The 27,990-nt window shown below is 41.8% G+C and overlaps 1 protein-coding gene across 2 annotated transcripts; it reads left to right on the top strand.

The window, feature by feature from the left end:
* Positions 1–27,990, top strand: zgc:113263 (uncharacterized protein LOC503753 homolog). 2 transcript variants are annotated; one of them, XM_049567021.1, is made up of 24 exons: positions 1–319; positions 3,740–3,942; positions 6,005–6,109; positions 7,821–7,916; positions 9,487–9,597; positions 11,097–11,220; positions 12,718–13,189; positions 14,098–14,165; positions 14,586–14,832; positions 14,992–15,170; positions 15,360–15,582; positions 15,679–15,827; positions 17,181–17,272; positions 17,407–17,564; positions 17,653–17,798; positions 19,785–20,037; positions 20,130–20,245; positions 20,326–20,557; positions 20,666–20,805; positions 20,889–21,138; positions 22,690–22,808; positions 24,067–24,310; positions 27,027–27,133; positions 27,240–27,990. In XM_049567021.1, exons 1-24 carry the CDS (start codon positions 280–282, stop codon positions 27,245–27,247), a joined length of 3,882 nt encoding a protein of 1,293 aa, XP_049422978.1. In that variant the 5' UTR covers positions 1–279; the 3' UTR covers positions 27,248–27,990. The 2 variants fall into 2 exon arrangements, with proteins under 2 accessions (XP_049422978.1, XP_049422977.1); XM_049567020.1 differs by having other exon boundaries at positions 24,058–24,310.

Genomic DNA, 27,990 nt, shown 5'->3' with positions numbered 1-27,990 from the left:
TTCGTCAGCCAACCAGGAAAGAGGGCTTGCCGTGATCTGGACTGAGGCGGATGAGACCAGAAACCTTTGTTCTGTCTCTCCTCCCTAAACGAGATTTAAAAACAAGAGCCTGTCAATGCTTCCTGCAGAATCACGCGTGTGTGCGGTGAGGCGATCGCTGCTGGATGTTTTATTCATCACAAATTAGCAGAATTTATTGAACAGGGGCTTTCTAATATTTTTCCGGATCGCTACAACCCGAGGGGCACATCTGCTCGGTTTTTTCCTGTCAGCTGCTAAATGGAAATAAAACGGGGAGCTGAAAGTGGAGGCAGTCGAGGTGTGTAAAGAAATATCGTGCTTTATAATTATCATCACTGGTGTGTGTGTGTGTGTGTGTGTGTGTGTGTGTGTGTGTGTGTGTGTGTGTTGTCAGCAGTGAGTTTACAGTGACCTTAACTGATTATAATATTCCTGCAGTGTGTCTATATGCACTTACTCGATCCACAATGAGCTTGTTGCTGTAGCATCGCGAGTGCTGCTTCATTCCCATCACTCCACTCATTGATCTGCAGGAATACTTTGCTTTTAGTATTGATCGGGACATTATTATTATTCCTGTATCGATAGGCTGCATTCAACAAGATGTGAGTTTGTTGTGAGTTTGATGGATGCTGTTGGCAGTGCACCTGAGAGCATGATTTCTGCAGGCACTTTGCCACTATAAATCTACTTCACTTATGCATAGTGTGCTGCTGGCCAGCATGAGAAGTGTCAGGTGGATGTTGTTGACTCTGATTGCTTGTTCAAGTGCTGATGAATTATGTGTACTGTAGTAAGTAGACAGCCACTGTTGTATAGGGCTCTTTGGAGTGGGCTTGGGTCATTTGTCCTTGTCTAAACCAGTGGTTCTCAACAAAGGGGTCTGAGGACACCCAGGGGTCGTCAAGGAAGTTAAGTGGTTCCCAAAAAATGATTTATTGTTATTTGTTGTTTGTTTTCACTATTTAATTCACTATAGACATAAGCCAAATGTGAGCAAGAGTCATAAGAGTGACTATTCTGACCATGGGTGTCACTTCCTCTACGTGTAGCTCCTTATCTGTTGTTGACAGTTAAAAAATCTTTGGTCTTAATCGTATCTAACAACCCAAACTCTTCTCCAGTGGGAGTCCATGACCTAATGTTTTATGAATTAAGGCGTCCTTAACACGATAAAGACTGGTCTAAACAACAAAATAATGACAATAATTTGAGCTATGAACTGTACCAAAACAATAAAAGACACATTTAATTGAAAGCAGGTTCATTTTTAACAGTTACTGCATAAGTAGTACAACCCAGCCACAATCGTGCCAGTTTATTTCACCCGATTCTGAGGCGTCATTCATCTCGATTCACAGCCGAGTCCAGCAACTGGATGCAGCTTGACTTACTTTCTTCTGGTGCGCCGAGTTTGGACCAGTGTTGGGCCAGGTCATGTTTTATCAGGGCCCAGCTATGGGTATGTCAGCAGCTGGAATTTGGCAGGTTTATTTGGGAGAAATCTGGGGTGTCATTCATCCCAGGTTTCAGGCGAGTCAGGCAACTAGATTTAGCTTGACTTACTTTCTTCTGGCATGCTAAGTTTGGGCCGATGCTGGGCCAGGTCATTTTTGATTGTGGCCCAGTGATGGCCAGCAGCAATCATGCATGTTTGTTTGGCCCAATTCTGGGGCATCATTCTTCCCCAATCTCAGCCGAGTCGTGCAACCCAATGCAGCCCGACTTATTCCTACCGGTGCCCAGCGTTTGGGCCAATGCCGGGACAGGTTATATTCTTTTTTCACAGCGAAGTTATAGGTATGTCAGCAGCTGGAATCAGGCCCGTTTTTTGGGCCTAATTCTGGGGCATGAGTCATCCCAGGTCACAGTCGAGTCAGGCAACTGGATTCGGCTTTACTTATTTTCTTCTGGTGTGCTGAGTTTGGGCTGAAGCTGGGCCAGGTTGTTTTAGATAATGTCCTGGTGATGGCAGTGTCGACACCCGGAATTGGGCCAGTGTATTTTTCCCAATTCTGGGGCGTCATTTATCCCAAGTAGTAGCCAAATTGGGCAACCAGATGTGGCCCGACTGATTATTTTCCGGCATGCTGAGTTTGGGCTGATGCCAGGCCAGGTTATTTTAGATAATGGCACGGTGATGGCAGTGTCGACTTCCAGAATTGGGTCAGTATATTTAGCCCAATTCTAGAAATGGGGCAACTGATTTTTTTTCCTGACATGCTAAGTTTGGGCCAATGTTGGGCCAAGTGATGGCTGTGTATATACCAGTTTATTTTGCCCAATTTTGGGGCGTCATTCAGCGCGATTCTCAGCCGTGTTGGGCAACCTAATGCGGCCCAACTTATTTCTTCCAAAGTGCTGAGTTTGGGCTGATGCTGGGCCGGGTGATTTTTGATAATGGCCCAGTGGTGGCAGTGTTGACAGCTGGAATCGGCCCAGTTTATTTGGCCTGATCCTAGGCATCATTCATTCTGAGTCTCAGCTGAGTCCAGCAACCAGTGGTTGTCCAGCTTGCCGAGTATGGGCCGATGTTGGGCCAGGTAATTTTTGCCACCTGAGAAAGGAATTACCATCCAAGTGCAAATCCCTCCTAAACATTCAAACAGTGCTAATGGCCTCAGCAGATAATGGCGAGCAGCCAAGAGCAAGACAATGAGTACATTTACTGATATCATCTCATATCGACCACAGGACCCTGAATCGAATTGAATCGAAATCATATTGTGACAGACTTTATGATATCAGCAAATATCGTATTGTTGTCCAAAGAACTGATCTTGTATTGTGATGAAACTTGTGATTTACACCCCTAGAAACTGTTTCCCTAATCTAAAAAAATCCTTCCTGCATGCAAGAGAAGCTACATTTAGTAATGACATTTCATTTAAGGACCATCAAAATGAACATTTTATTGTCGTGTTTTAGTTTTTCACATTGAAATATTTCCCTTTCTCACAAACGCAGTTTGAATAAAATCCCAGATTACAGTATGTGTAATTTTATTTTTCGATATTATCAAATTTGTGTTCCCTTATTAGCCTTTCCAGGGGATTTGATGTTATCACACAGTCTTTCTCAGCAGATGTGTTTAATATCATGTTAACAGTTTGAGAAATTGTTAGTACATAAATTAACCAGATGATTAGGGCTGCAGGATTGGCAAAATAAATTAAATTGTGATTATTTTGAGAGACAACGCGGTTGCAGTATGAGTTGTGAATTTAGTTGAAGTGGTAATTTTTGCATTTGATATCAATAATGTTTTTGATTAATATTGCAGCCCTGCAGATGATCTTTTTTTGTTTGTTTTTTTTTTGCTTCTGTCTAAAAGGAGCACTTCATCACACTGATGCAAAAGTTATATTAAAATTGTAATTATTATATTGCCAGTTTCCTTAAAATAATGTGTAAATGGTATGGCCAGATCAATACACCATATGTCATATTGTCCAGCCCTGCCTAAAGAAGTCTGATAAGGAATAAGATGTATAAAACTGTGGTGAAACCAATGGACACTTGTGCAGGTGTTTCATGTTACCTGGTTATTGGGTTACCTGTCTTGGGTTGTTTACTCCTGCTCTTGTTTTCTGTCTGGTAATTTGAAACGCTTTGAAATGCTCAGTAATGCGCTCCATCAAACAGTTTTAATTGTCATTGTTACATTTAATTAAACGTTGATACATCTTTCACATTTTCTCCTCTTCTTCCACTTCAGGTAATGATCTTCCCGTCCACTATCTACGCCTCCTGGCCCCGCCCTTGCAGCTCTTATCAGCCGCAGTGTGGCAAGTAGTGCAGCAGGGACTTGTGGACCACTATGGGATGCTGGAGGAGTTTGTTACCATGGTGACGGAACTGGTCCCAGAGCTGATGAGCTACAGTCAGAGGGCTCAGCTCATCTTGGGACTCAGGGCCAGGGTCAGTAATAATCACTGCTTAATCACACCGAGGTGATGCCTGGGATAATTTTAGATGTTTGTGTCTTGTTAACAAAAACAAGTTAAAGAGGCAAATACACTGCCTGGCCAAAAAAAAAGTCGCCACCTGGATTTAACTAAGCAAATAGGTACGAGCCTCCTATTGGATAATTACTGCATGGGCGATTATCTTTCAGCTGGCAACAAGTTATTTAACCCCAACTGGTGCAATGAGTTGCTTCTCATTTCCTAAACAACCATGTCGAAAGACACATCCCGTGGTCGTGGAAAAGATGTTAGTCTGTTTGAGAAGGGTCAAATCATTGGCATGCATCAAGCAGAGAAAACATCTAAGGAGATTGCAGAAACTACTAAAATTGGGTTAAGAACTGTCCAACGCATTATTAAAAACTGGAAGGATAGCGGGGACCCATTGTCTTCGAAGAAGAAATGTGGCCGGAAAAAAATCCTCAATGATCGTGATCGGCAATCACTTAAACGTTTGGTGAGATCAAATCCAAGAAAAACAACAGTAGAACTCAGGGCTATGTTTAATAGTGAAAGTAAGAGCATTTCCACACGCACAATGCGAAGGGAACTCAAGGGATTGGGACTGAACAGCTGTGTAGCCTTAAGAAAACCACTAATCAGTGAGGCTAACCGGAAAAAAGGCTTCAATTTGCTAGGGAGCATAAAGATTGGACTCTGGAGCAATGGAAGAAGGTCATGTGGTCTGATGAGTCCAGATTTACCCTGTTCCAGAGTGATGGGCATCAGGGTAAGAAGAGAGGCAGATGAAGTGATGCACCCATCATGCCTAGTGCCTACTGTACAAGCCTGTGGGGGCAGTGTTATGATCTGGGGTTGCTGCAGTTGGTCAGGTCTAGGTTCAGCAACAGTATGTGCTCAAAGAATGAGGTCAGCTGACTACCTGAATATACTGAATGACCAGGTTATTCCATCAATGGATTTTTTCTTCCCTGATGGCACGGGCATATTCCAAGATGACAATGCCAGGATTCATCGGGCTCAAATTGTGAAAGACTGGTTCAGGGAGCATGAGACATCATTTTTCACACATGGATTGGCCACCACAGAGTCCAGACCTTAACCCCATTGAGAATCTTTGGGATGTGCTGGAGAAGGCTTTGCGCAGCGGTCAGACTCTACCATCATCAATGCAAGATCTTGGTGAAAAATTAATGCAACACTGGATGGAAATAAATCTTGTGACATTGCAGAAGCTTATCAAAACAATGCCACAGCGAATGCGTGCCGTAATCAAAGCTAAAGGCGGTCCAACGAAATATTAGAGTGTATGACCTTTTTTTTTGGTGGTGACTTTTTTTTTGGCCAGGCAGTGTATGTCAGCAGTCTTTAAGGTCCAGTGTGCAGGATTTAAGGGGATATATTGGCAGAAATGGAATATAATATAAGTTTTCTTTAGTGTAAAATCACCTGAAAATAAGAATCATTGTGATTATGTTAGCTTAGAATGAGCCATTTATATCTACATAGTGAGCAGGTCCTTGTCTATGTAGATCACCATGTTGCACTGCCATGTTTCTACAGTAGCCCAGAACAGACAAATCAAACACTGGCTGTCAATAGGGCCATTTACATTTTCAGGTAGGCCACCGTAGTTAGCAAACCCTCTGCAACAAGAGCATCATAAAACACTGAGGTGAGCACAGATTAGCAGGTGTGTTTCCAACATGCAGTCAAAGTCATGCTCTTTGTGTTTCTTGCACTGCATATATCTTAGGTGTGCCGGCTCAGGGCTCTTTGTGTTCTTGTATATAGTGTTATTAATGTTTCCTAGAGCAACACAATCTCATTCTGCCTTGCAGAGACAGAGATGTATGGTAAAGTAACAATAAACTGGATTTGATTTTTCTCAAATGAATGCATTACTCTTTTGTAGCGAAGAGAGCAAAGATAAAACAAAGTTGTTCAGTAGCTGTAGTGCAGTGTTAACAGGTGGTGTATGAACCAAGACTGTTTTCATTGTGTGTGTGTGTGTGTGTGTGTGTGTGTGTGTGTGTGTGTGTGTGTGCATTCAGCTGGTTCTGGAGATGTGTCGAGCGGAGCACCCAGTGGACATGCAGACCATCCAGCCACATCTGGACAGAATTAAAGCTCCAGTCAGCACTGCCAAGGATCACCATGTAAGTTAACTGTCGCTGGCAAACACACAGATGTTTTTTATTCCCTGGTGTGTCAGTTTACTGGGTCAGCTGTGATTGATTGAGTCTTATGAGTGTTGCTTTATTTAGACCCTCTAAAACCTGAGCTTAATGTCAAGGATACACTGCTGTTCTTTTGTTACACTTTCTTTATTAGATTTTCATGTAACAAACAGTACATAAATAAAGCTGCAGCTAATCCCTAGTGTCCAACATCATCCCACGTACACTCAAAATGAAGCAAGATATACAAGGTTTCCATCCTGCTCCTAGCAGAAGGAATCATCTCCAGATTCACTCCACTGACCCAGTATGCGTTCCAAGTCCGTATGTTGAAGACAACTGATAACAGGACACCATATTTTTTTAATAGTTCTTTTTTACCCATATTAGAATTGGCCATTTTCTCTAAAGATATACATGCAGACATTTCTTTTAACCATTAACCAATACTCGATCTGTTTATATTTTTCCATGATAATGCTGTCATCCATTTTGCCTGTAATAGACAAAGATCTACGAAGATTTGCTCTGTCTTCCATATCGTTTTGGATGACAACCTAAATTTCAAAGCTTGGGCTCCACAGTTATTTGTACTGATAAATAAATATTCTATTCTACCTCTTCCTGGAACTTTTTTTTCTAAATCTTATTACATTGCCAAACACAATGGAAACATGTTCCTTTGGATTGTCCACATTTGAAACATAAATCTGGAATATTACTATTAAATTTATTTGGCATTTCTTCAGTAACATATGTGGGCATCAGCCAGTTATATCGTAAAAGCTTAAAGGGATAGTGCACCGAAAAATGAAAATTCAGCCATTATCTACTCACCCCCATGCCGGGGGAGGCTCTGGTGAAGTTTTAGAGTCCTCACAACACTTACGGAGATCCGAGGGGGAGTGGGCAGCAGCTCAACTGCATACCTAATGGCTGACGGTGCACCAGATTCAAACATCCAAGAACACATAATTGAAACCACAAAATATCTCCATACTGCTCATCCGTAGTGATCCAAGTGTCCTGAAGCCCCGACATAAAAAGTTGTTTGGAAAAACGTCATTTGAACTCTGTTTTTAGCCTCATTGTAGCCTGTAGCTCTAACTGCCCCTGTGTACACTGCACTGATGTGTGAGACCAGCGAAGGCACGTGAACACACATGAAGGCGGTGCCCATGTCTCACGGTCTCGCGCAAGGGCACACGCGTCACCGCGGTGTACACAGGGGCAGTTAGAGCTACAGGCTACAATGAGGCTAAAAACAGAGTTCAAATGATGTTTTTCCAAACAACTTTTTATGTCGGGGCTTCAGGACACTTGGATCACTACGGATGAGCAGTATGGAGATATTTTGTGGTTTCAATTATGTGTTCTTGGACGTTTTAATCTGTGGCGTCGTCAGCCATTAGGTGTGCAGTTGTGCTGCTGCCCACTCCCCCCTCAGATCTCTGCAAGTCTTGTGAGGACTCTAAAACTTCACCAGAGCCTCCCTCGGCATATGGGTGAGTAGATAATGGCTGAATTTTCATTTTTCGGTGCGCTTAAGACAGGTACTTGCTGTTTGTGTCTGAGCCTCCTTGCCACAGTTGTGTTCTTGAATTTGTGATGTAAAAGTCAAATTGTGTTGTTTGTTTCCTGTGTTTTGAGCATGTTGTGTTAATGTTTTGTGTTTGTGTGTGTATAACAGGTAACCATTAACCAGGTGGAGGAATCTGAGGTGAACTTTGTGGAGTTGGTGCATTCATTACTGGAGGATCCCTCCGAAAGAAAATATTTTTTCGAGGTGAGACGACACTCACTCCTTATTGTTGTTTCATTTTCCTTTCAGCTGAGCAGCAAATTTTCTTATTTGATACTGAAATGAAAATATACAGTTCAATTCAATTTTATTGTCAATGATAATAATAATAATAATAATAATAATAATAATAATAATAATAACAGTACATTTTATTTGTATTGCACTTTACATTTTAGCAATCTCAAAGTGCTACAGAGCAGGATAAAAAAATAATAATAAATAAATAAAAAATAAAAAATTAAAACAGATAAGAATTAATACAATTTAAGAAATATTAAAATGATTAGAGACAATAAATAGTTAAAAGGGAGAACCTATAAAAGACATTTAGCAGAATGCTTTTGTAAAAAGATAGGTTTTTAGGTTTTGTTTAAAAACATCAGTAGTCTGTGGGGCCCTGAGGTGGTCAGGGAGGGCGTTCCACAGCCTTGGAGCAGCAGAGGAAAAGGCCCGGTCACCCATGGTGCGGAGCTTGGTTCTGGGAGCTTGGAGGGTGTTTGTGGTTGCAGAACGGAGGGTGCGTGAGGAGGTCTGGGGGGGTGAGGAGTTCCTTGAGGTAAAGGGAGGCATGTCCGTGGTCCTGGTGGGTGAGGAGGGAGACCTTGTACTCAATTCTGAGTGGGACAGGGAGCCAGTGAAGCGAATTCAGGATGGGGGTGATGTGATCATGTTTGCGCACCCTCATCAGGATCCTGGCAGCGCTGTTCTGGATGTATTGCAGTCTCTGTATGCTCTTGCCAGAGATCCCGATGAGGAGTGCATTACAATAGTCCAGCCTGGAGGAGACAAAGGCGTGGACAAGCCATTCTCTATACACGGCAGCATACAGTGAATAAAACGGTACTCACGAATCCAGGTGCAGTAAAGAACATAGAGCAAACAAGACATTTAACATGGACATGACAACATTAATTTAACTGCAATTAAGTGCATTGCATTGTGGGTCCTCAATACAAACTTTCCTGTAAACATTAGACTAACTAAACATTCTGAATACTACACAAAAAAACCAACTTTTACACAGACAGGAAAACCAGTCAGGTTGACTTTACAACATCATAGACTGTATGATATGCTGATGTAGAAACTCTTGGTCAGTCCTCATTTTGATGTATAATAGAATAAACTCAATGGGCTTCAGATGATCTTAATTGAACATATCTTTATTACAACACAAATCTGATCAGAGAAGCTTTTGGCAGACTTAAAGTAACAGAACAATGACTCAGCCTTAAATGTGTCATCACGCTACCTCAGAGGAGTCAAGACAATGTTTTGTAACCCTTGATCCAGTTTGTTTAACACTGGAGACTAAACATCTACAAGGTCTCCATCTTACAGTATCTTAACCTTCAGACACCCTGGAGCCTCCTCACATGCCTGCATGCAGACAGTGAAGGACTGTGAGGCCTCCAAAAATATCTAAACCATTACAAGAACAGTACAGAACATTTCACTATTGATTCAAATGGTTTCCTCCACTCTGATTATCTCTCCAGGTAATGCCGTTTCCCAACAACAACCCAGCCTAAATGTGTCTTGTCATTTGCAGGAAATCTTCCCTGTATATTTTGGGCCAAAGTACGATGCTGCGCTGGAGATGCTGGTGTGGGAGTTTATATCAAGACTGGAGGAGCTGCTGCCAGTTCCAGACTTCACACAGGTGCCGTGTTTCTTTTGAACTCCAGCACGGCATGCATCAGCCAGCTACACAATTATAATTTACAGTGTAATAATTTGTGTTACACTTTTCTGGAAGGAATACTTCACTTCACCCAGATGATCATTTGTGTATCAATAACTCACTAAAACCTCACTATTTTAAAACTGAACTGAAAGCGAGACAGGGTGTGTTTTGAGGGATATCTTGAAAGTGGAGAGTGAGGGGGGGAGTCTCTGATGTATTTAGGGAGTGAGTTCCAGAGGGTGGGAGCAGCAATGGAGAAAGTCCTGTCCCCCCAGGTACGGGGGTTAGACTGCAGGAGGGAGTGCAGGTGGAGGAGCTCAGATGGGTCGGGGGGAGCCAGGTTGTGTTGGGCTTTGTAGGTGATAGTGAGGAGCTGGGGGGAATTGGGAGCCAGTGGAGGTTATGATGTGGATGATGTGGTCACAGGTGCGAGAGAGTGTGAGACGACGAGCAGTTGAATTCTGGGTATCTTGTAGCTTCTTAAGAGTTTTGGATGATGAAAATGAATAAGAGTCTCTGCGGCTAAAAAGGAGAGGGATAGAAAGAGACAGGCGATGTTTCTGAGATGGAAGAGGTTGTTTTGGTGATGTGTTTGATGTGTACTGTAAGACGGTAGAAACCTCAGGAAGAGCAACTGAGGAGGGATCCCTCTTCCAGGACAGACAGACAGAGGCTGAAGCGACATGAAATATGCTGTGTATATTCACACTCATGAGAGACAGAAACCTACTGATCTGGTAACCCTTTGCCCTTCCCTCTGTTGCTACTAACAAGGTCTTTCACAGCCAAACTGCTGCTGACATTCACGCTTTAGTAACAGGTCATACTTTGGCTCTGGTTATATCCCTATTGTGTTACCTGCCCTCTGCAGCGTTGATGTGCAGCTACCTGGGGAAGTAACCGTGCCCTGTGGGAGATCTGCACTACTTGTTTTTGTCTCCGCCTTTTATTCCACCATCAGAATAAACAAAATGCAACACAGAGGAGTGATTCACCGGGAAATAGCTCTGGCTTTATTCCAAATTGAGCTGCTTTTCTCAGGCTGAATGTGGCACAGGGTCTCACTGCAGGGGCTCATCTGTCTGCACCGCTGACCTGGAGACAGATATAGAAGGGGGTTAACTGGGTACAGGTGCAACACAGCGTCCCAGTGGACTGCTTCCCGCTCAGCCTTTTTGTGTACAGAACAGAAAAGGGAGCCAGATTAGTAGCAGTTACATACTATGAAATAAAAATAAGCTCATTAGGCCATCACGATGTTTCTTATCTGGATCAGCGAGACTGCATGGGGTTCTAATGTGCTGCTCCTCATATTTATGGAGGTAATACAAGTTAACAGTGACAAAAAGCTGTCAAGGAAAACGTCAAATTAATTTATTTTTTCATTTAAGCTCACTATGAGTCATTTGGCTGTAAAAAAAAAACATGAAAGAATGCAGGATTACTAAAGTGAGTAACTTGATCTCTTCTCTCAGTTGGCAGCTTTGCTCGGAGACGCTCCATCATTCCTCGACGACTGTTTACAATCCTTTTTCCCGCCAGACGACATGAAGGCTGTGCTTGAACACCACAGGAACCTCGGCCATTTTGAAGAGAAAGGTGCTGTAGCTTCACGGTTGTGTACTGTAATTGTAAACTGAAACATTAGCAACAACAGTAACTCGACAAAATAAACGGTCAGAACTGCAAAATTAATAAGGAGATACCCAGTCCTCATTGGATAAATGCTCAGTATTTAGCCTCTTACTGTTGTTTGGTATCTTTCTGAGATAACGAGCCCCTAAGCAAAGATGATATATTGTATGTAGTTTTATCACACATCAGAGAAAACTACCATAAAACAGTAAAACTTCAATTGAAAGTTGAGCCACAGTTAATCACTGAGTCCCATTTATTAGCCAGGTGTGGACACACATTTTGCAAAATAAACGCAGGTCTCCATTAAAACCTTTCCCATTGTATTAAAAAAACCTGCTGACATCTGCTAACATCTGGCTTTTTATTGCAGTGGGATAAGTTTTAGTCGGCATTCACCCCCAGGTGCACGCACTAAGTTTAACAGCTATTTAATAAACAGTTTAAAGAAAAAGTCTTCACACGTCGGCTGTCTTTCTTGAGTTTTAATAAGCATTCATGAATGGAGGGAGTCACACACATACAACCGCATGAGCAGTCAGTCAGTGAGTGAGTGCCTAGATGTTCTTCAGCCATGCTATCTTTATAGTTCCCAAAACACATGCATGCCAGTATCAAAATATATGGCACTCAGGTGGTTTTGCAGTAAGGATCCCTCAAACACAACATCTCTTGAGGTTTACAAGGACACTTGATGTGGGAGCCTCCCCGGCTCGTAACCTTTAACATACTTCCATTAGGCCCCTGCTGTATCTCACACTGCTGTCACAGTAGAGGTTAAATGAGCAACACATATCATTAGGTGATAACTTCAGTTTCATCAAAACAAGTAACCTTATACAACACATGCAGAACACACTACAGGTTAAATATGGTCAAATACCAGAATTTTCCATCACACCGTGTTGTTGGGTATTCTTGTTTTTGTGACCTTGCTGGCAACAAAATAAAAGTGTCCCCACCTTTTTCTGTTTAGCTTTCACTCATTTCTCGTGACTCCTTTTCACTTGCTGCCATAAACTTTACATGGCTTTCATACTACCGCTAAGATAGGCTTCTAAAACAGGGCTCTTCCTCTGTCTGTCTCTGATGCGCCGTCTCTTAGAGCTAGATCAAATGAATGACTCGCAGTTGACGTGTTATTCGATAATCTAACGTTTTGATTTTTCCCATCTTTACTTTGCATGAGTTTTGTGGAAAGGAATTAAAGGCTCATCCCATATAGTCGCCTGTGCCAAATATAGAGCGGTTTAGTGATCCAAGCAAATAAAAGCCCTGTTAACTTAAGTTTTATGGTCATAAAACATAACACTCTAAAGGTTTCAAAGAGCAGATGAAGATGCACTGAGAACAGCTCGTCATTGTTGTCTTTACATTTTGCTCAAATTGACAGTTTATTTTTGTCAGTTTGTGTCTGAACCCAAGCTGGGGTCTAATTAACCGTATTTTTCCCAACTGTAGATCCTGGATTATTACCCATGGATGACTGCATCCTCTCCTCCCTGTCTCTGCCTCCTGGGACCAAACCTGTCACAAACACCACCTCATCCTCACCTGCTCTCGAAGACTCAAACCCTCCGGAGCACGAAGGACGTCTCGACACTCCCTTCAACACGAGCCGCCTGGAGAGGGCGATCAGCAGGAGCTCTGAGACTCTGAGACAAACGTTGAGGGAGACGAGAGACTCTGGCAGCTGGCAGCTGCAGGGGAGAGGCGTAAACATTTCTCAGGAGAGAAAAGCGCAAAACTCAGTCAGTGCACGACCATGTGATGAAACCATAGACCTCACCACGCCTTATGAGACTGCAGACAGGGATTCAGTAGCCAGTGACAACAGCCAAAGCTTGAGAGGAGCGCCGGTTCTCAGGAAGAGGAAGCTGAGCGGAGGCGTGGACATTCCCTCGAAACAACCTGTGGAGGCAACGGCTTTCTTGTAAGATCACCAGAAATGTTTTGGTCATTTGTCAAATGAACTTGAGTTAGAACCAAGCAGGGCAGGTGTGAAAGCACCTTTAGACTTACTTTTATTTTGAGGCACAAATATCTTAAGTGGCACCAGTAAGACTTTCTGAGTTGTCTTAGTTTGTTTTATTTTTGGGGGCCAAAAATATCTCCTTAGTAAAGTTAGCCAATCCCAGATCTACATTGAAATATCGCAACAACCATTCGATGGATATCATCCATGAAATTCGCTTTAGATATCAAAGTTTTCACTTACTCTGTGAAATATTTATATTCACATATATATACAACATATCCTTGATGGATTTGCACAAAATTTTGTTTATCTGATACTTAACATAATTTAAATTATTATTAGTTAACGTGTGCATCCTCAATTTCTGGTGTACAAAATACCAGTAGATGCCTGTGCTCATGGGAGTCAGCGCACCAGCACATATGCAGCTTTTACTTGGTCAGGTTCTGACTGTAATTACAACACTAATGCAACAAATATGAAAAATGTATTCATTTTGGGCTGCACATTTGCTGTCTGTGCTTTTTATATGTGGTTGCCAGTGATGGCAGCCATAGTTCAAGCTCAGAATGGTTGCCATTGGCAATCTTGCAACTGTAACTGTTGAGCCCTGCGTCTATTGTTCCCAGACAATGAAGTCTAATAACTTTAGTGATCCCCGACTTTTCATGAAGCACCATCATCAGGTTAAATGTTGAATTTGTCCATTACCCAATACCTGCAAAACCACTGACTTTCCCGTCAACCTCAGCTGCAGTTGTTTAAGGCTGATTAACTATAAACTAATTGGATTGGATAAGAAAAAAAAGTGTGTTAACCAATCTGTCAATTTAATATTTTGTGTGTTTTGTCCACGTCTGCAGGGATTCGTCAGTGGATGATGAGAATTCAGGAGAATCTCCACTTATCTCCATATGGGGAGAATATACAGGTTTGTACAGTTTATGTGTGGGTCAGTGGATATTTCCGTACATCAGTTCAGTTCACTCATTTCATTAAGTTTTTTTTATTTCTGTGTCATGCTAAATATTTAGCCTATCCCACATATAAGACACTGTTATGCCATGTACATCTTCCAGTCTTGCATCTATAAAGCATGTGGGAAAAAATGGTCTTACTAAACAAAGCAGTACACTGTTCACAATTTAAAAAAAGACAGTCGAAAACTGACAACACATTGGACAGATCCACGATTAACATACCGTCTGGTTTCAATAGTCAAAGGTAAAATGCAAGATCTCAACTAGGCAGGTAGAGATCCTGCTTTTTATACATGTGACATACAACATAATTGTCTGTACCTTTCAGTTTAAGCTTTGGTTTTTGACGAACTCCTCCCGTATCATCTCAGACTCTCAGGAAGGTTCCTTCCCAGTTGTGACAGACACAAAAGTCCCCTGGTCGGACGAGGAGACGCTCAATCTGCTCGACATCTGGGGGAAGGACTCGGTGCAGCGGGCGTTGAAGGGCTGCTTGAAAAACCGCCACATATTCACACAGATTGCTCAGAGGATGACGGAGAGAGGCTACATGAGAACGGTGGAGCAATGCCAGACCAGGATCAAGCGGCTGAAGAAAAGCTTCCGCCAGAACAACAAGTGGGTGTTAAACCGAATTGTTGTCCATCTCTGCTTGTTCATCTGTCTAATGATTGAAATTTGTCAGATAACTGTATGTCCTACTTTGGATGCCGTAGCTGTGATTTGTGAAATGATAGAGAAAAATGCCCATTTCCTTCCTCTTTTATCTGACCCCAGAGGGAACTCCAAGCTGGAATATAAATTCTATGAGCAGCTGAAGCGGATACTCGGCTCCTCGGCTCCCTCGGCTGTTCCCGAGGTCACCTATGATGTCGAAGAGGTCATCGATGAAGACGAGTCCCAAGACGGAGATGACGACTTGCAGTTTCTCGGTCATACGAGCCGACTGGAAATTGGTACACTGTCATTTTTGAAATTTATTGTAGGGCCTACAGCCCAATTTTATATCTTTATGATGGCTTGTTTGATTCAACCAACAGTCCAAATCTAAAATAAAATCACCTTACTGTCATATATGGCAAAGAAAATCATCAAATCCTCACAGTGAGGAAGCTGAATATATTTTTATTTTATTTTTATTCAAGGAACCAGAAGCGTTCCGTGGACAGACGTTGAGACATTGACCCTCATCAACACGTGGGGCGAAGACAAGATGCAGCAGGAGCTGAGAGGAATGCACCGAACAGGACACATCTTCTCCATCATTTCCAACAAGATGGCCGCCCAGGGCTTCTCCCGCACACCAGAGCAGTGCCAAACAAGGCTGAAAAGGCTGAAATCAAACTTCAGGCAGTGCTACCAAAACAAGTATGTTTGCTCACAGCAAGACAGAGTGAAAGGAAACGTTTGTGATATTTGTTTAGTTACAGTATCTGTCTGTTCTTTTTTAATCTGTCAATATAGCTTGAAGGGACACGAGCAAGTTGAGTGCAAGTTTTACAATGAGCTGGGAAGAATTTTAGTGAAGGACTTCCAATCAGTGCCGCAGCTGGAGGAAATGCCAGGAGAGCTGGAAGAGACCGAATTTCCCTCCTACTCCCATCAGGATATCGGTAAACTCTAATGTTGTGTGCTGAAAGCGGGGGATGTGGGGAGAGAGCTCTGATAACAAGCGGAGGTGTTTTTGATCACACTACACTACGTCACCCTGACTCCTAATCATTATACACTCAGCAATATCCTGTAAAACAAGATATAGGAAATATATAGAAACCTTTAAATGTTTTTTGGTGCCTTAGATGCAGCTGAATTAGAATTGAAATCAAAGTAAAAAGCTTCAGATTGTACAGTATACCTGTACATTTAGATTTTACACTGCGTACAACAAGTTCTTTCTGTCAAATGCAGTTAAAAATACTCTCCATATATGGAGGACAAAAGCTGTCAAAATCGATAAATAATACATAATTGATTCAATGAATAAATTCACATGCCAATAAATGTACCCAAAAAAATACTGACATGAATTAATTGATAAATAGTGACATAAATGGTTATTTATGCTTTAATTAGCTTTTTTATTTATTTACCATTGTATTAATTCCCCTATTTATATACTTTCCTATTTATTCATTTATTTTTATTTGTTTTATTACATTTTATTAATTACATTTTTTGCACTGATTTTTTTAAAATGTATTTTTTAATTTATTTCTTAAGTTTTAGATATATTTATTAATTAATTAATTCACTCTTATTAATTTTAATTTTGGCATTAATGTTTTATTTATTTAAAATTATTTTTAGATTTATTTATTCATTTATATATTATTTTACCTTTGCATTTCTCCCCTTAATTTCTGCCCCCTTTTGGCACATTTAATGGCATATTAATTGATTTATTGTGTCATTTATTTATTTATGTATTTTTTATTTTGGCAGCTTCTGTCCTCCATATGTATCTCTCTTTAGTTTAAAACCAGCCTGCTCCATATTTCATAACTGCAGTACTGCCTACAGTATATCTTTTCAGATCAGTCCTGTTCTTGTTGTCTTTTTATTTAATTAAGTAATTATTTAGTTAATTTAAGTTGCGCGTCATGATGGCAAAAAGAAAAGTAAGAACAGTAACAGTCTTCAACAAGTGTAGTTTTGTAAAACATTAAAAAAGAAACATGTTTAAGATGATAAACATGTATGATCTGCATCAAGAGGTCATAGACCACAATATTTAAACACCATATGTACCGTCATTCAAATTACTTTTAATGATTCAATGGAACTTTAATGGCACCTTTATTGTTCCAAACATTTAGCTCAACATCATAATCAGAACAATAACACAACTGCAGGAGCAGTGTGGCTAATATTAATAGTAGTGAAGTGACCACTGAATAGATGATGGCAGAATAAGGTTAATAAAGTTAATAAATAAAGTTTTGAATTTTCTGTTTGTGTCTCTTCAGATTCTACAGTGGGTGTTCAGGAAGAGAGCAGGAAAGTCCCCTGGTCTGACAAAGAGACCATCATCCTTCTGGAGATCTGGGGAGACCCACAGGTAGAGGACAACATTATAATACACATATGAAGTTATGCCTTTAAAGCTGGAGTGTGGAACGTTTGTCTCCCCCCGCTGGCAGTAAGTATTCAGTCTTAAACTAGAGGTTTCATGTGCATGATATCTTCATTCAGGTCCAGCAGAGCATGAGACGCTACCCGCACAACGGTCACATTTTTACTGAGATATCCGAGAAGCTCAGCGCCAACGGCTACTCCCGCACCGCAGGGCAGTGCCACACCAGGATCAAACGGCTGAAAGCCAGCTATCGGCAGTGTCGGGAAAACATGAGGTGAGTCCGACATGTGAATATTAATTTTGTATTCTGTACCGTAGGTGGAACGTGTCTGTGTTAATATAACTGTCTTTCCTGTCTGCAGCTCATCTGGGACTGACAGAGTCGACTTTAAGTTCTATGATCTGTTGGAACAAATCCTGGACAAGCAGCCGTCGACGTCCTCCACTGTGGTGACGGACTCCATCGAAATATCAGAGGACTCTAATGGTGAATCTGTGACTGAAGCAGGTAAAAATCTGCTCATCAACTCGTGGGTAAAAAGGCAGTACTTCCTCAAATCAAATCTTCCTCAGGCCAGCTGTGCTAGATCTTTACCCACACTGGTTACTTCTCTAATAAAGACAATGCAGTCCTTTAAAAGTCAATGTGAAAAAGGTTTACTGTGAGTCCTTAAAGATTAGGCACAAAAAACTGAATTGGTCCTGGGAGCAGACTGACTGGTCTCAGTGTTACCTTCATCTTTATGCTGCTCACATTCCCCTCCTCTTGTGGGCCTTGTTGGCAGAGCTCTGTTGTTACGCCCTCTGATCACTGCTCCCTACTCTTGCCACCATCATTTCTCAAACCCAGAACACTGTGACATCACCTGAGTGCACACACCAACTTTAGTACAGATGGAAAACACATTAGTGTCTCAGAATTTGCAAGGGAACTGCTTGTCGAGCATTATGAATGTCCTAATTATGGACTCGTGCATTTTATATTGAGCATTTTAAATTATGAATGTAATTTTGAATTATAAATACTACTATATGGGAGTGAATGAACCTCGATATACTTAAAGCATTCCCTGTGAACTGTTTCTGAACATGTGACAGTTACGGGATCATGGTAAATGCTAAAAGTCCTTTGCATACTTAGTCCGTTTTTTTTTTTTCAGATGCGTTTTTTTTAATCCCTCATGCGAAAAAAAAATCATTACATCATTACTGTCTTGTCGCAGTTGTGTCCTGCCGCCACATTTTCTTCACTGTTCCTTGGTCAAACGTCTCTAAAAGCTCTGACGGATCGAACCTGTTCTGCAAATTGTAATGACGGACAAGCGTTTTGGACTCACAGCTTATTTTTTTCCCATTTATTTTTAGACATGCGACAAAGACATGGATGAAGAAAATGGACTCACTGTGCAAAGGCCTTCGCACAACTAGAAAATAGTAACAAAGTTGCACAGAAGGTTCTCTCTAAAGGTAGCTGACAGTAGCTAGCATTAGCTACCAAAATAAGCTACTGCTCATGCCAAATCGCATCTATAATTTTTCCAGCCCACTCTAGATGAGGCTGTGCCCACTTCCTTGTGACGAAGGTAAGTTGCTAGATGTCAGGTCCGATGATTGGCTGCCAGCCTACTGTTGTGGCACACAGCAAGTCGGGTGCTGCTGGCTCAAAGAGGCGCGTATAGCTGGACGCCCTTTGAAGTGGCACAGCTTGAGGTCATCATTGGCTTTGAACACCGCCCTTGCTGAAAAACACTGAAGAACTCTACCCATCACATTCCTCTCCTTAGTGCCAAGATGTTGGGTTTTGAAGGTAAACACCATTTATCAGGACACACTGCAATGACAGAGCTGGTTGTTAAGGGGGGAAAAAGCTGTCCTTGAACTACCCATATCACTACTTTACAAGTTAATGCAGCTGTCATATTTCCCGGAGATAGACCTTGGGTGGCTGTAGCAACTCAAATTTATCCAGCGCAAACACTAGGGCCTAGGGTCTGATCTTGAACCACTCCCCACCGAATCAGCAAACTTTACAGCGTTGTAGTCTCCAAAGGATGGGGAGTGGATTGGAGGGACCGTAGGGTGGGCTAGCCAGCTGACAGCCAATCATCAAGCCTTGATATCTGGCAGCCTGCTTCGTCATGCGTCAGGTTTCATCTACATTGGGTTAGAAAAACAATAGCAGCACCCAGATCAAGACAGGCTAGCTCCCAAAAGAGTGTTTTAAGTCAAACAAGGCTGAGTTTTATTGCTTATTAGAGTTACATTACATTTGTAAGAGGAATCATTTTGATATACATTCTCCTAAAAGTGAAAGTCTTGCTTTAATGCATCACATAACTCATAACATCTTCCAAACTGCACTTGACAATTGGATGTTTCTATGCCTTAGAAAGACAAATCAAATTTCTCAGCTGTAACGACAGTACCTTGTGAAACTGTACATTCATACCTAAACGGGTACAGACAGTGATTTGTGCTGTGTTTCTGCTGTAAGATGGAGACATCAGCATGCCGACAGAAAAACCGACAACTAGCTCGTGGTCAGACGAGGAGACCCTGGCGCTTATCGAGATCTGGGGCGACGAAGACGTTCAGAGGGCGCTGAGGGGTTTCGTCCACAACGGACACGTTTACGCTGACATAGGGGAGAGAATGCACGACCTTGGCTACTCGAAGACCGCCGAGCAGTGTCGCTGGAAAGTCAAGTCACTGAGGACGAATTTTCGACAGTGCTACGACAGGAAGAAGTGGGATCAACCTTTCTATCAGTTTGTCTGTTTGCAAATATAATCCACAGTGACGCTAACAGTTCATATTTACGTCTTTTCACGCCTTCTAGATGTGGAAGAAGAGTCGATTACAGATTCTATAACCAGCTGGAGCAAATACTCGGACAGGAGGCGGTTTCTATTGATGAGTATGATGAAAGAGACGAACAACCAGATCAGGATCCAGGTACACTGACTGTCTTTCATTCATGTGTTCACACAGCATCCAATCAGTCTTCCTTACTGCTGCATCCTCATATGAAACAGGTGCAGATGGTGTGAACACATCGTGGACGGAGCAGGAGACGGCAGCTCTCGTGGAGATTTGGGCTGCAGACGACGTGCAGCACAGCCTGAAAACCTGCGTCCGCAATGGGCACATATTCGCCGACATGTCGGAGAAAATGGCCGCCATGGGATACATGAGGACAGCAGAGCAGTGCCACTCCCGGATCAAACGGTTGAAGAAGACTTACAGGCGCTACTGCAACAGCCGGAGGTAAACTGGATGAATGATTGTTTGTCAGAGAGTAAAACCTTTTTAATTCAAAACAAAGCCGCCATTTTCACAGCAGCAGACTTTCACAGCTCGCTTTTGATTTTCCAGAAGTGGAGGACGGCCCGCTGTGTTCCGATACTTCCACCTCCTGGCCCCGGTGCTCGGTGATGACTCTGTGGGCACTGACGTGGACACTACTCTTGCTGACACCACCCTGCAGCCCCTCATGGACAAGGATCCTGAAATATGTAGGTTCAAATATGACCTGTGTCATACCATGTAGATTTTAAAGATGAACACCAAATAATAAATCTGTTGTTCCTCTACATAGACGAGCAGCCCTCAGCCAGCCACCTCCTGGCCGACCTGAGCAGGAAGATGCCCTGGTCGGACCAGGAGACTCGCACCCTGCTGGAGATCTGGGGTGAAGACAACGTGCAGCTCACTCTGAGAGGCTGCCTGAAGAACCGTCACGTGTTTGAGTACATCTCTGAGAAGATGAGCGACGGAGGGTTCATCAGGACCTCAGAGCAGTGCTACACACGCATTAAGCGCCTTAAACATGGCTTCCTCCACGAAAAGTCAGTGATGACAAAACTATGATTCCTTTCTCGTCTAAACACATTTATAATGTATTTTATTGGAACTGATAAATGGTAACTTTGGTGTTTTCCTACCTGGACTCTATTTTCTCATGTTTTTGTGTGTGACTGACCAAGGGAAACAAGAATTTTTAAAACTGAACCAATAATGAGTGAGAGACTCCACCAGCAGAAGCAAAACAGGCTGCAACGTAACCACTCAGGACATGTTTGCACTGTCAGTATACGTCCATTAAAAGTGCTTGTTTTTGCCACTGACATAGAAACAGCCCTGACATCACTTTCACAAAACCACAACGTTTTTGGTGAGTTTTGTTTTGTTTCTACCGACTTTAAATGAAGTGTGTTTTACGATGTAAAATTAAGGCCAAAACACACCACCAAAACAAACGTCACACGTCAGAAAATACACCCCTATTATTTTCAGTGTACAACCCCAGACTGGCGGCGGCTAGATCCGCATGGGTGCTCACGGCACTTATTTAACCTCCGCCACCCCCAGAATTAAATGCATTTATCCCCCACTCACTCTCTGCTTGTACATATCAGCTCCCATAGCAGCTCTTCTCTGCTCCTGTGGCAGCTCGACACCTTGCCTCACCATGGATGCATAAAGAGGACTCTGTAGCTGTTGCTGTGTCTCAAGTGTGATGAAGAATGGATGAGGAGAGAATCGTTGAGGTTGAGCTAAATGACTCACAGTCCCACCATTATAAAGACAATGGCCAAAAAGATATTGCCTGGTGAGTCATAGCTCTTCAGGTGCAAAATAAAGTTTAATTAGGGGCTGTCCACACGTGATTTTGAGCTAACGCAGTAGTGGAAGAGGTACAGATCTTTTAGTCAAAATAGTAATAACTTTGTGTGGTCGTCTGTTAGCAAGCCGCCATGTGACGCGTGTGGTGCGTGCTATGGGGTGGCAGTTGATGCGTGCCAGTGCCGGTGTTTTCAGCTTCACTGTTAGTTCAACTGGAGTCTGGTGGAACTGGCGATAACGATTTTGGGGCTGTTCATGGTTAAACAAAAATCATCTTACTCTTTACCGTTGTAGGGATCCTTTCCATATTGTAATTAGACACTTAAAAAAATCTGAGCCTGTCAGTGACAAAAACACTTATAGGGGATGTAATTGACAGTGCACCATTTCCCCAAGTGGTGACATTGCAACCTGTTTTGCAGCTGCTACAACGCTCTCTCTCAATACTGGACCAATTTCAAAAACTGTTGTTCCCATGACTGACTTAGACACAAAAACATGGGAAAATATGGTCCAGTGTGAAAAATACTGAACTTGCCCTTTAACAGTCAGCATCACGAGGCAATTTTGGTTGGTTAGATCGATGTCAAACAAAATGTTCTACATCTCATGTTTGCTCTTTATCAGACAGTAGTTGATCAATACAACAGACCACATAATGTTGGAAATTGAACAGTTTTTGTTGTAAAAATTGCTCTGCATTGTTATATTGTGGTGGAAGATATTTGGGATCTTACAGGCTAACTGTCAGTGTTTTTTCCCTTTAAATTCAGGGAGGATTATAAATTCTTCAATGAGATGGATGGAATCTTCAGGAAGGAGCTGAAAGTGGACGGCACAGTCGCAGACACGCCAGTCATGGATGAACCAGAAGAGGTGCCTCAGAAGAAAGGTGAAACGTGCTGCATCATACTAACTGTAATACATTTATAACAGCTGTCATAGCAGCAGATGTTGCAGCGGTAGCATCAAGTGACGGTCAAGCTGTCATGTCTCAGTTATTTAGTTTTTATCATCACAAGTTGAATCAAAACAAAACATAAGACAAAATAAATTAGTCTCAGGACCAAAGTCAAAGCACATGAGATACAGTTTGATAAACATATTGCAGAAGAAGAAAAAAAACAACATACGCGATTCATTAGAGGAGAATCTCCAGTTTTTCTTAAAGTTCTAGTTAAGGTTTCCTCAAAATAAAACTGGTTGCTCAAAATACTATTAAGTCTTCTCCTTAAGTTTTCCTTAAAATGTTCCCTTAAGTATTTATGGTGTTCACTTGCTTGGTCTCATAATAAAGGAATCCCAGCTGCTACACAAAAGACATTAGCAACCACAGCAAAGTAAAAAAAACTTAAGGTACCTCTGACTCTCTCTTAACTGCAGCATGACTGAGTTTATGGTGTTAAAGTACAAAAAATAACACACCCTGAGAAGAGTGCTTGCGACCAGGAGATACACTTTTGATTTTACACCATAGATTTGACTGAATTAATTTCCATTGCTAAGGTCGTTCCCATGATCATAATCCTCCAGAAGTATAATCTTTTCCTCCTCTGACCAATATAGTTTTCTTGTCTTCTTTTCTTCTGCCATCTTTTCACTATCTAACTATGAGCCAACTTTGTGAGACGATAACAGGCGTCACAAGTGTGAGTCCAAGCAAACAAACAGTCTCCATGGAAACTTTCACTGCTGTAAAACGCAGTTGGTGAATTGACATTTTTCCTTAACTAAGGAAACCTTTTAAGGGATTCTGTGCAACTGTGTTAGTGGCTTAGCTAAGTAGAAATTAACCTTTAAGTGTCACACTTAAGGAGAAAACTGAAGTGGTTTTGTGCAACTAGTCCCAGCTTCTCAATGATCTTTTTTGACCCAGTGCTTTGTGTTGCATTCAAGTTTTGTATGTTATTGCACAGGCTTTTATGCTTTTGATCCTGTTTCCTGTAAATGAGTGAGTGAAAAGTAGTACCATAAATACAAGTGAGCCAATGACATGAGAAAATCTCTCTTGTCCACTTGTCTATATGCCAGATAATACACATCTTTATACCAGTAAAGTAGATCTACAGCTGCCAGTAGTGTGTTTCTTTTATTGTAATTCTGCAATAAAGTGTACAGATTCTTATTTTTCCTGCTGTTAGTCGCCTCAGGTACACAGTGGGTGGGCGACAGCTCTAAGCTGGCCTGGAGTGACGGGGAGACCGAGGCCCTCCTGGACATCTGGGGCAACGAGGAGATCCAGGAGAACTTGAAGGGCTGCACCAAGAACAAACACATCTTCATCCAGATCTCCGAGGTCATGGCTAGCCAGGGCTACATGCGGACTCCTGAGCAGTGTCAGACCAGGATCAAGAGGCTGAGGGCCAATTTCAGACAGTTTCTAGAGGGCAGAAAGTAAGTGGCTTTGGGAAGGGGGGATGTGGCTAGATAATGGTACATGCCTACTCATCTAAACATCCTTGGAAGGGTTGGTACAGAGCAGAGTTTTTCAGCTACTCAGACAGTAGGTTACATCTATCTTTTAGAGTATGTAGTCTTTTTTCCCCCCATTGTTCATCGTCTTCAGGAAAAGGTCAATCTCTGCATACAGTGAATGTCATCGACAAATTGTAACCCAGTCGCCTTTTGATGGCAGGTTTGCCTGCAGACACTTCCATGTGATGGCTGTCTTGCTCTCAACCAAACTTACTTTACAAAGATGTTCAACCAGGGACATGAGTCTGTCTGGGATTTTGACAAAAGACCAATTGACTTCTATTCCAACAATGTTCCTTATTTCTTTGGCAATTTCTTGACAGTATGAATGGATTTTAGAGCAGCCCCAAAACATGTGAAATTGGTCTGCCATTGATTCACCACACTGCCGTCAGCGTTCATCCCAGACCTGAGAAACCTGCTGTGTAAATTTCAATTTCGGCGTCACATAATATCATATTATGTTCTTCCAGCGGAGTTCCAGACAGGATCTTGAGTTTGTAGTCCAAGTCTAAACCTCCCAAATATCATTCCGTCATCTGCAGATATCTCCAGGCCTGATTCTCTCTCCTGTTTCTGATTGACCTGGACAGTAGAGTAACTTTTGGAGTTTTGTGTCTATTATATAGTCATGATAGAGGATGTTGTCGTCTGTATACATCAGTGAATATATTATGCAAGTTCCATTTATTGTTTGATTTGCTTACTAAAGTAGTCTCTGACCTTGAGGTTTCTAAAAATCTTTTTTTTTTTTCTATGATTGTAAGCATTTAAAACAGGTGTCAAACAACAGCTCAAGGGCCAGAATCGGCCCGCCAAAGGATCCAGTCCAGCCCACTAGACGACTTTGCACACCTAATATTGAAGCAGTTGTGGAGGCTTGTTGTGAGATGCAGCTTTCAGGAGCAAGTTAAATGAGTACCCTCCTTCATGTGAAATGCTGCTTCAAAGGCTTTTCCACTCTGACTGGAATACATCTCTTTGAAAAATCACTTAATACTTATAGATATAGAACATTGTGCAAAACATTAGCAACCAGCAGCTTCAGACTTCTATATTTAAAACACTTTTAATGGAACCCTTCAGCTAAGGTACGGCCAGTACTCTAGATTTGTAAATGGTTTGTAAGGTGCGGCTAACTTACCTTCCACTTTAGTTTGATGTGGTGATGCCAGCATTACTGCAAAAGAGTGGAAATGTGTGGAAAAATGCCATGACAGCGAGAAGTCGACTCGCTGAATGTGGGAAAACTGAGACATAGTATTGTGAAAATGCACTTTTGTTCTTAAGATATCTCGTGCTGTTAGTCATCTGTTATGATAAAGGTTTTTAAAATGTACTTTTCACTGAAAGAAAATGAAACAGTAGGTATTTCTCGGTTTTTACACAGTGGTTTTACTGGTCTGGCCCTCTTGAGATCAAATACGCTTAAAGCGACACTTACCTTTCTGGAAATTTTACTCTTTTCTTTGTTTAGGTTAAAATGCTATTAATAAGCTGATGGCACACTAAAATGTAAGTGAATTCCACCAGAAATAAAAACTCATAAATTTACCATTCTCATATGGTTCTAAGAAAACTCCGACCAATCGTTGCTGAGCATCCTGTCCGTCTTCACCACGTGGAGGCCTCCGACTGATGTAACCGCTCACGTAACACACAAGTTTTAAAACTTAGAGGTTGTTTTTGACTGTGCAGGACAGGTAACATTATGTTTAGTTTGCTTCTAATATAACATATAACGTTATATCACAACACAGCATCCATTTGCTAACGGCTAACGTTAGCCTACTGTAGCGTAGCCTCTGAAACATTAACGTTATCTTCCCTGTGCGTTCCCACTTACTAGTAACGTTAACACTACTATCTAACGTTAGCACTGTAACCTTATTCCAAAACTCATCAGTCATCACTGACTCCGGTTGAGTTTTAAAACTCCGGTGTTGCATTTGTAACGTTACACTCGCCCTCCTCTTCCTTGTATCTAACGTTACCTTGCCAACGCCTACATATATCTTAGATGTAATGAGGACATAATGGAGGAGGGGGATGGGACTTTGGAGGGAGTTGGGAATTGTGGATGTTCAAATTTCAAAGTGCTGTGTGAAAATACAAGAAAGGTAAGAGTAGCGTTAATAAGACCCATGAACTAAAATGAGTTTGACACTCCTAATTTAAAATGTCCCAAATACTTTTAGCCAATACCATTAACTTTAGCGCGGTAAGCTGTGACACCATAATTTGCTCACTGCCTAAATCTCATATCTAGACCTAAGGTTTCAACTCGGGATCGTATGCCACTCATTTCAATATTTTCTCATGCTTCTTAAGGTGTAACCTTTGACAGGTCTTAATCCATGACAGCTGCCTTGGTTTATTGGTTTGGTTTATACAGACAAGAATCCTAGTGTTAGGATTTACCAAATATAGACTGTGCCAGTATTTCGAATTGCATTCATTCCTAGTTTCTTCATTGGCTGAATAGTGTATCTATGCTTTCTGTATACGTTTTTATCCTCTAAGCATGTTTCAAACTTCAACACATTTGATCCGCTGCTGCTGTACATGTTTATTTGTGGCAAAACGTTCTGTCTAATCATTTAACACGCTCTGAAATTCTGTTTCATGTTTCCAGAGGAGAAAAATCGGAGTGCAAGTTCTTTGACCAGCTGGTGCAGGTCTTTGGAAGCAAGTACGTAATAAACTCTGACCCTCTGGCCGACGACACAGCCGATGGTATAGGTAAGAAGTCACACTACCGCACTGTTGCCCATCGTGTTTAGAGTTATGTAGTGGTTTTATTAAGTGGGTGATGGTGAGCAGTGACAGATTCCTTTGTCTAATCCAGAGACCTGAGACTGTCCGTCATCGTGGAGTCAGATCTTGAGGACGCAGCAGCTGCAGACGACGGAGGAACATCGAGAAGATAAGAACAAGGGCACTGAAGCAGAAACTGTCACATCAGCAGCTGTGGTGTGCAGTTGTTTACAGATGACATTTGCCTCTGTACATACAAATACTTTTACATTCTTCATACACACCGGCTGTAGGGGTGTGTGTGTGTGTGCGTGTGTGTGTGCGCGTGTGTGTTTGCGTCCCTCCACCAGTGTCTTTGTATGATTTCCAATAGAGCCATGACACTAAATCCAGAAAGCTCAGGGCTCGAGGGACAAAAACCAATCTCTGATTTTGACCTGGAGGGAGTCGCTTGAAACGCCGTGCTCCTCCAGAAAACATGTTTTTGCTAGTGTTGAATTATTTTGTACTTTGAATCGAAGCACACGCAAAAAGAAACACACGTAAGACCTCTGTTACCGTAAGCACTGCGCACATTTGCTTTGTTTGTTTTATTCTGTCTTTGCACTTGTTTACAGTGTTTGAAATCCGAGTTGTGAAAGTTGGATTCATGAAGCTAATTCTTATTTTTTACGTCATATGAATTCATATTGTCCAGAATTATATTTATTTAAGTTATTGTTTACATATGTATTCCAAACTTTTACAGTTTTCATTGAATATGTTTCACTTCAAACTTTATTGAAGCGCATATTTTCCACAAACTTGTCGAGGTTTTGTCACACGCATTAAAATAAACTTAA

Source organism: Epinephelus fuscoguttatus, linkage group LG22, assembly GCF_011397635.1.
Source record: "Epinephelus fuscoguttatus linkage group LG22, E.fuscoguttatus.final_Chr_v1".
NCBI classification, from domain to species: Eukaryota; Metazoa; Chordata; class Actinopteri; order Perciformes; family Serranidae; genus Epinephelus; species Epinephelus fuscoguttatus.
The sequence above is the reverse complement of the archived record's forward strand: the minus strand, read 5'-3'. Positions and strand labels throughout refer to the sequence as shown.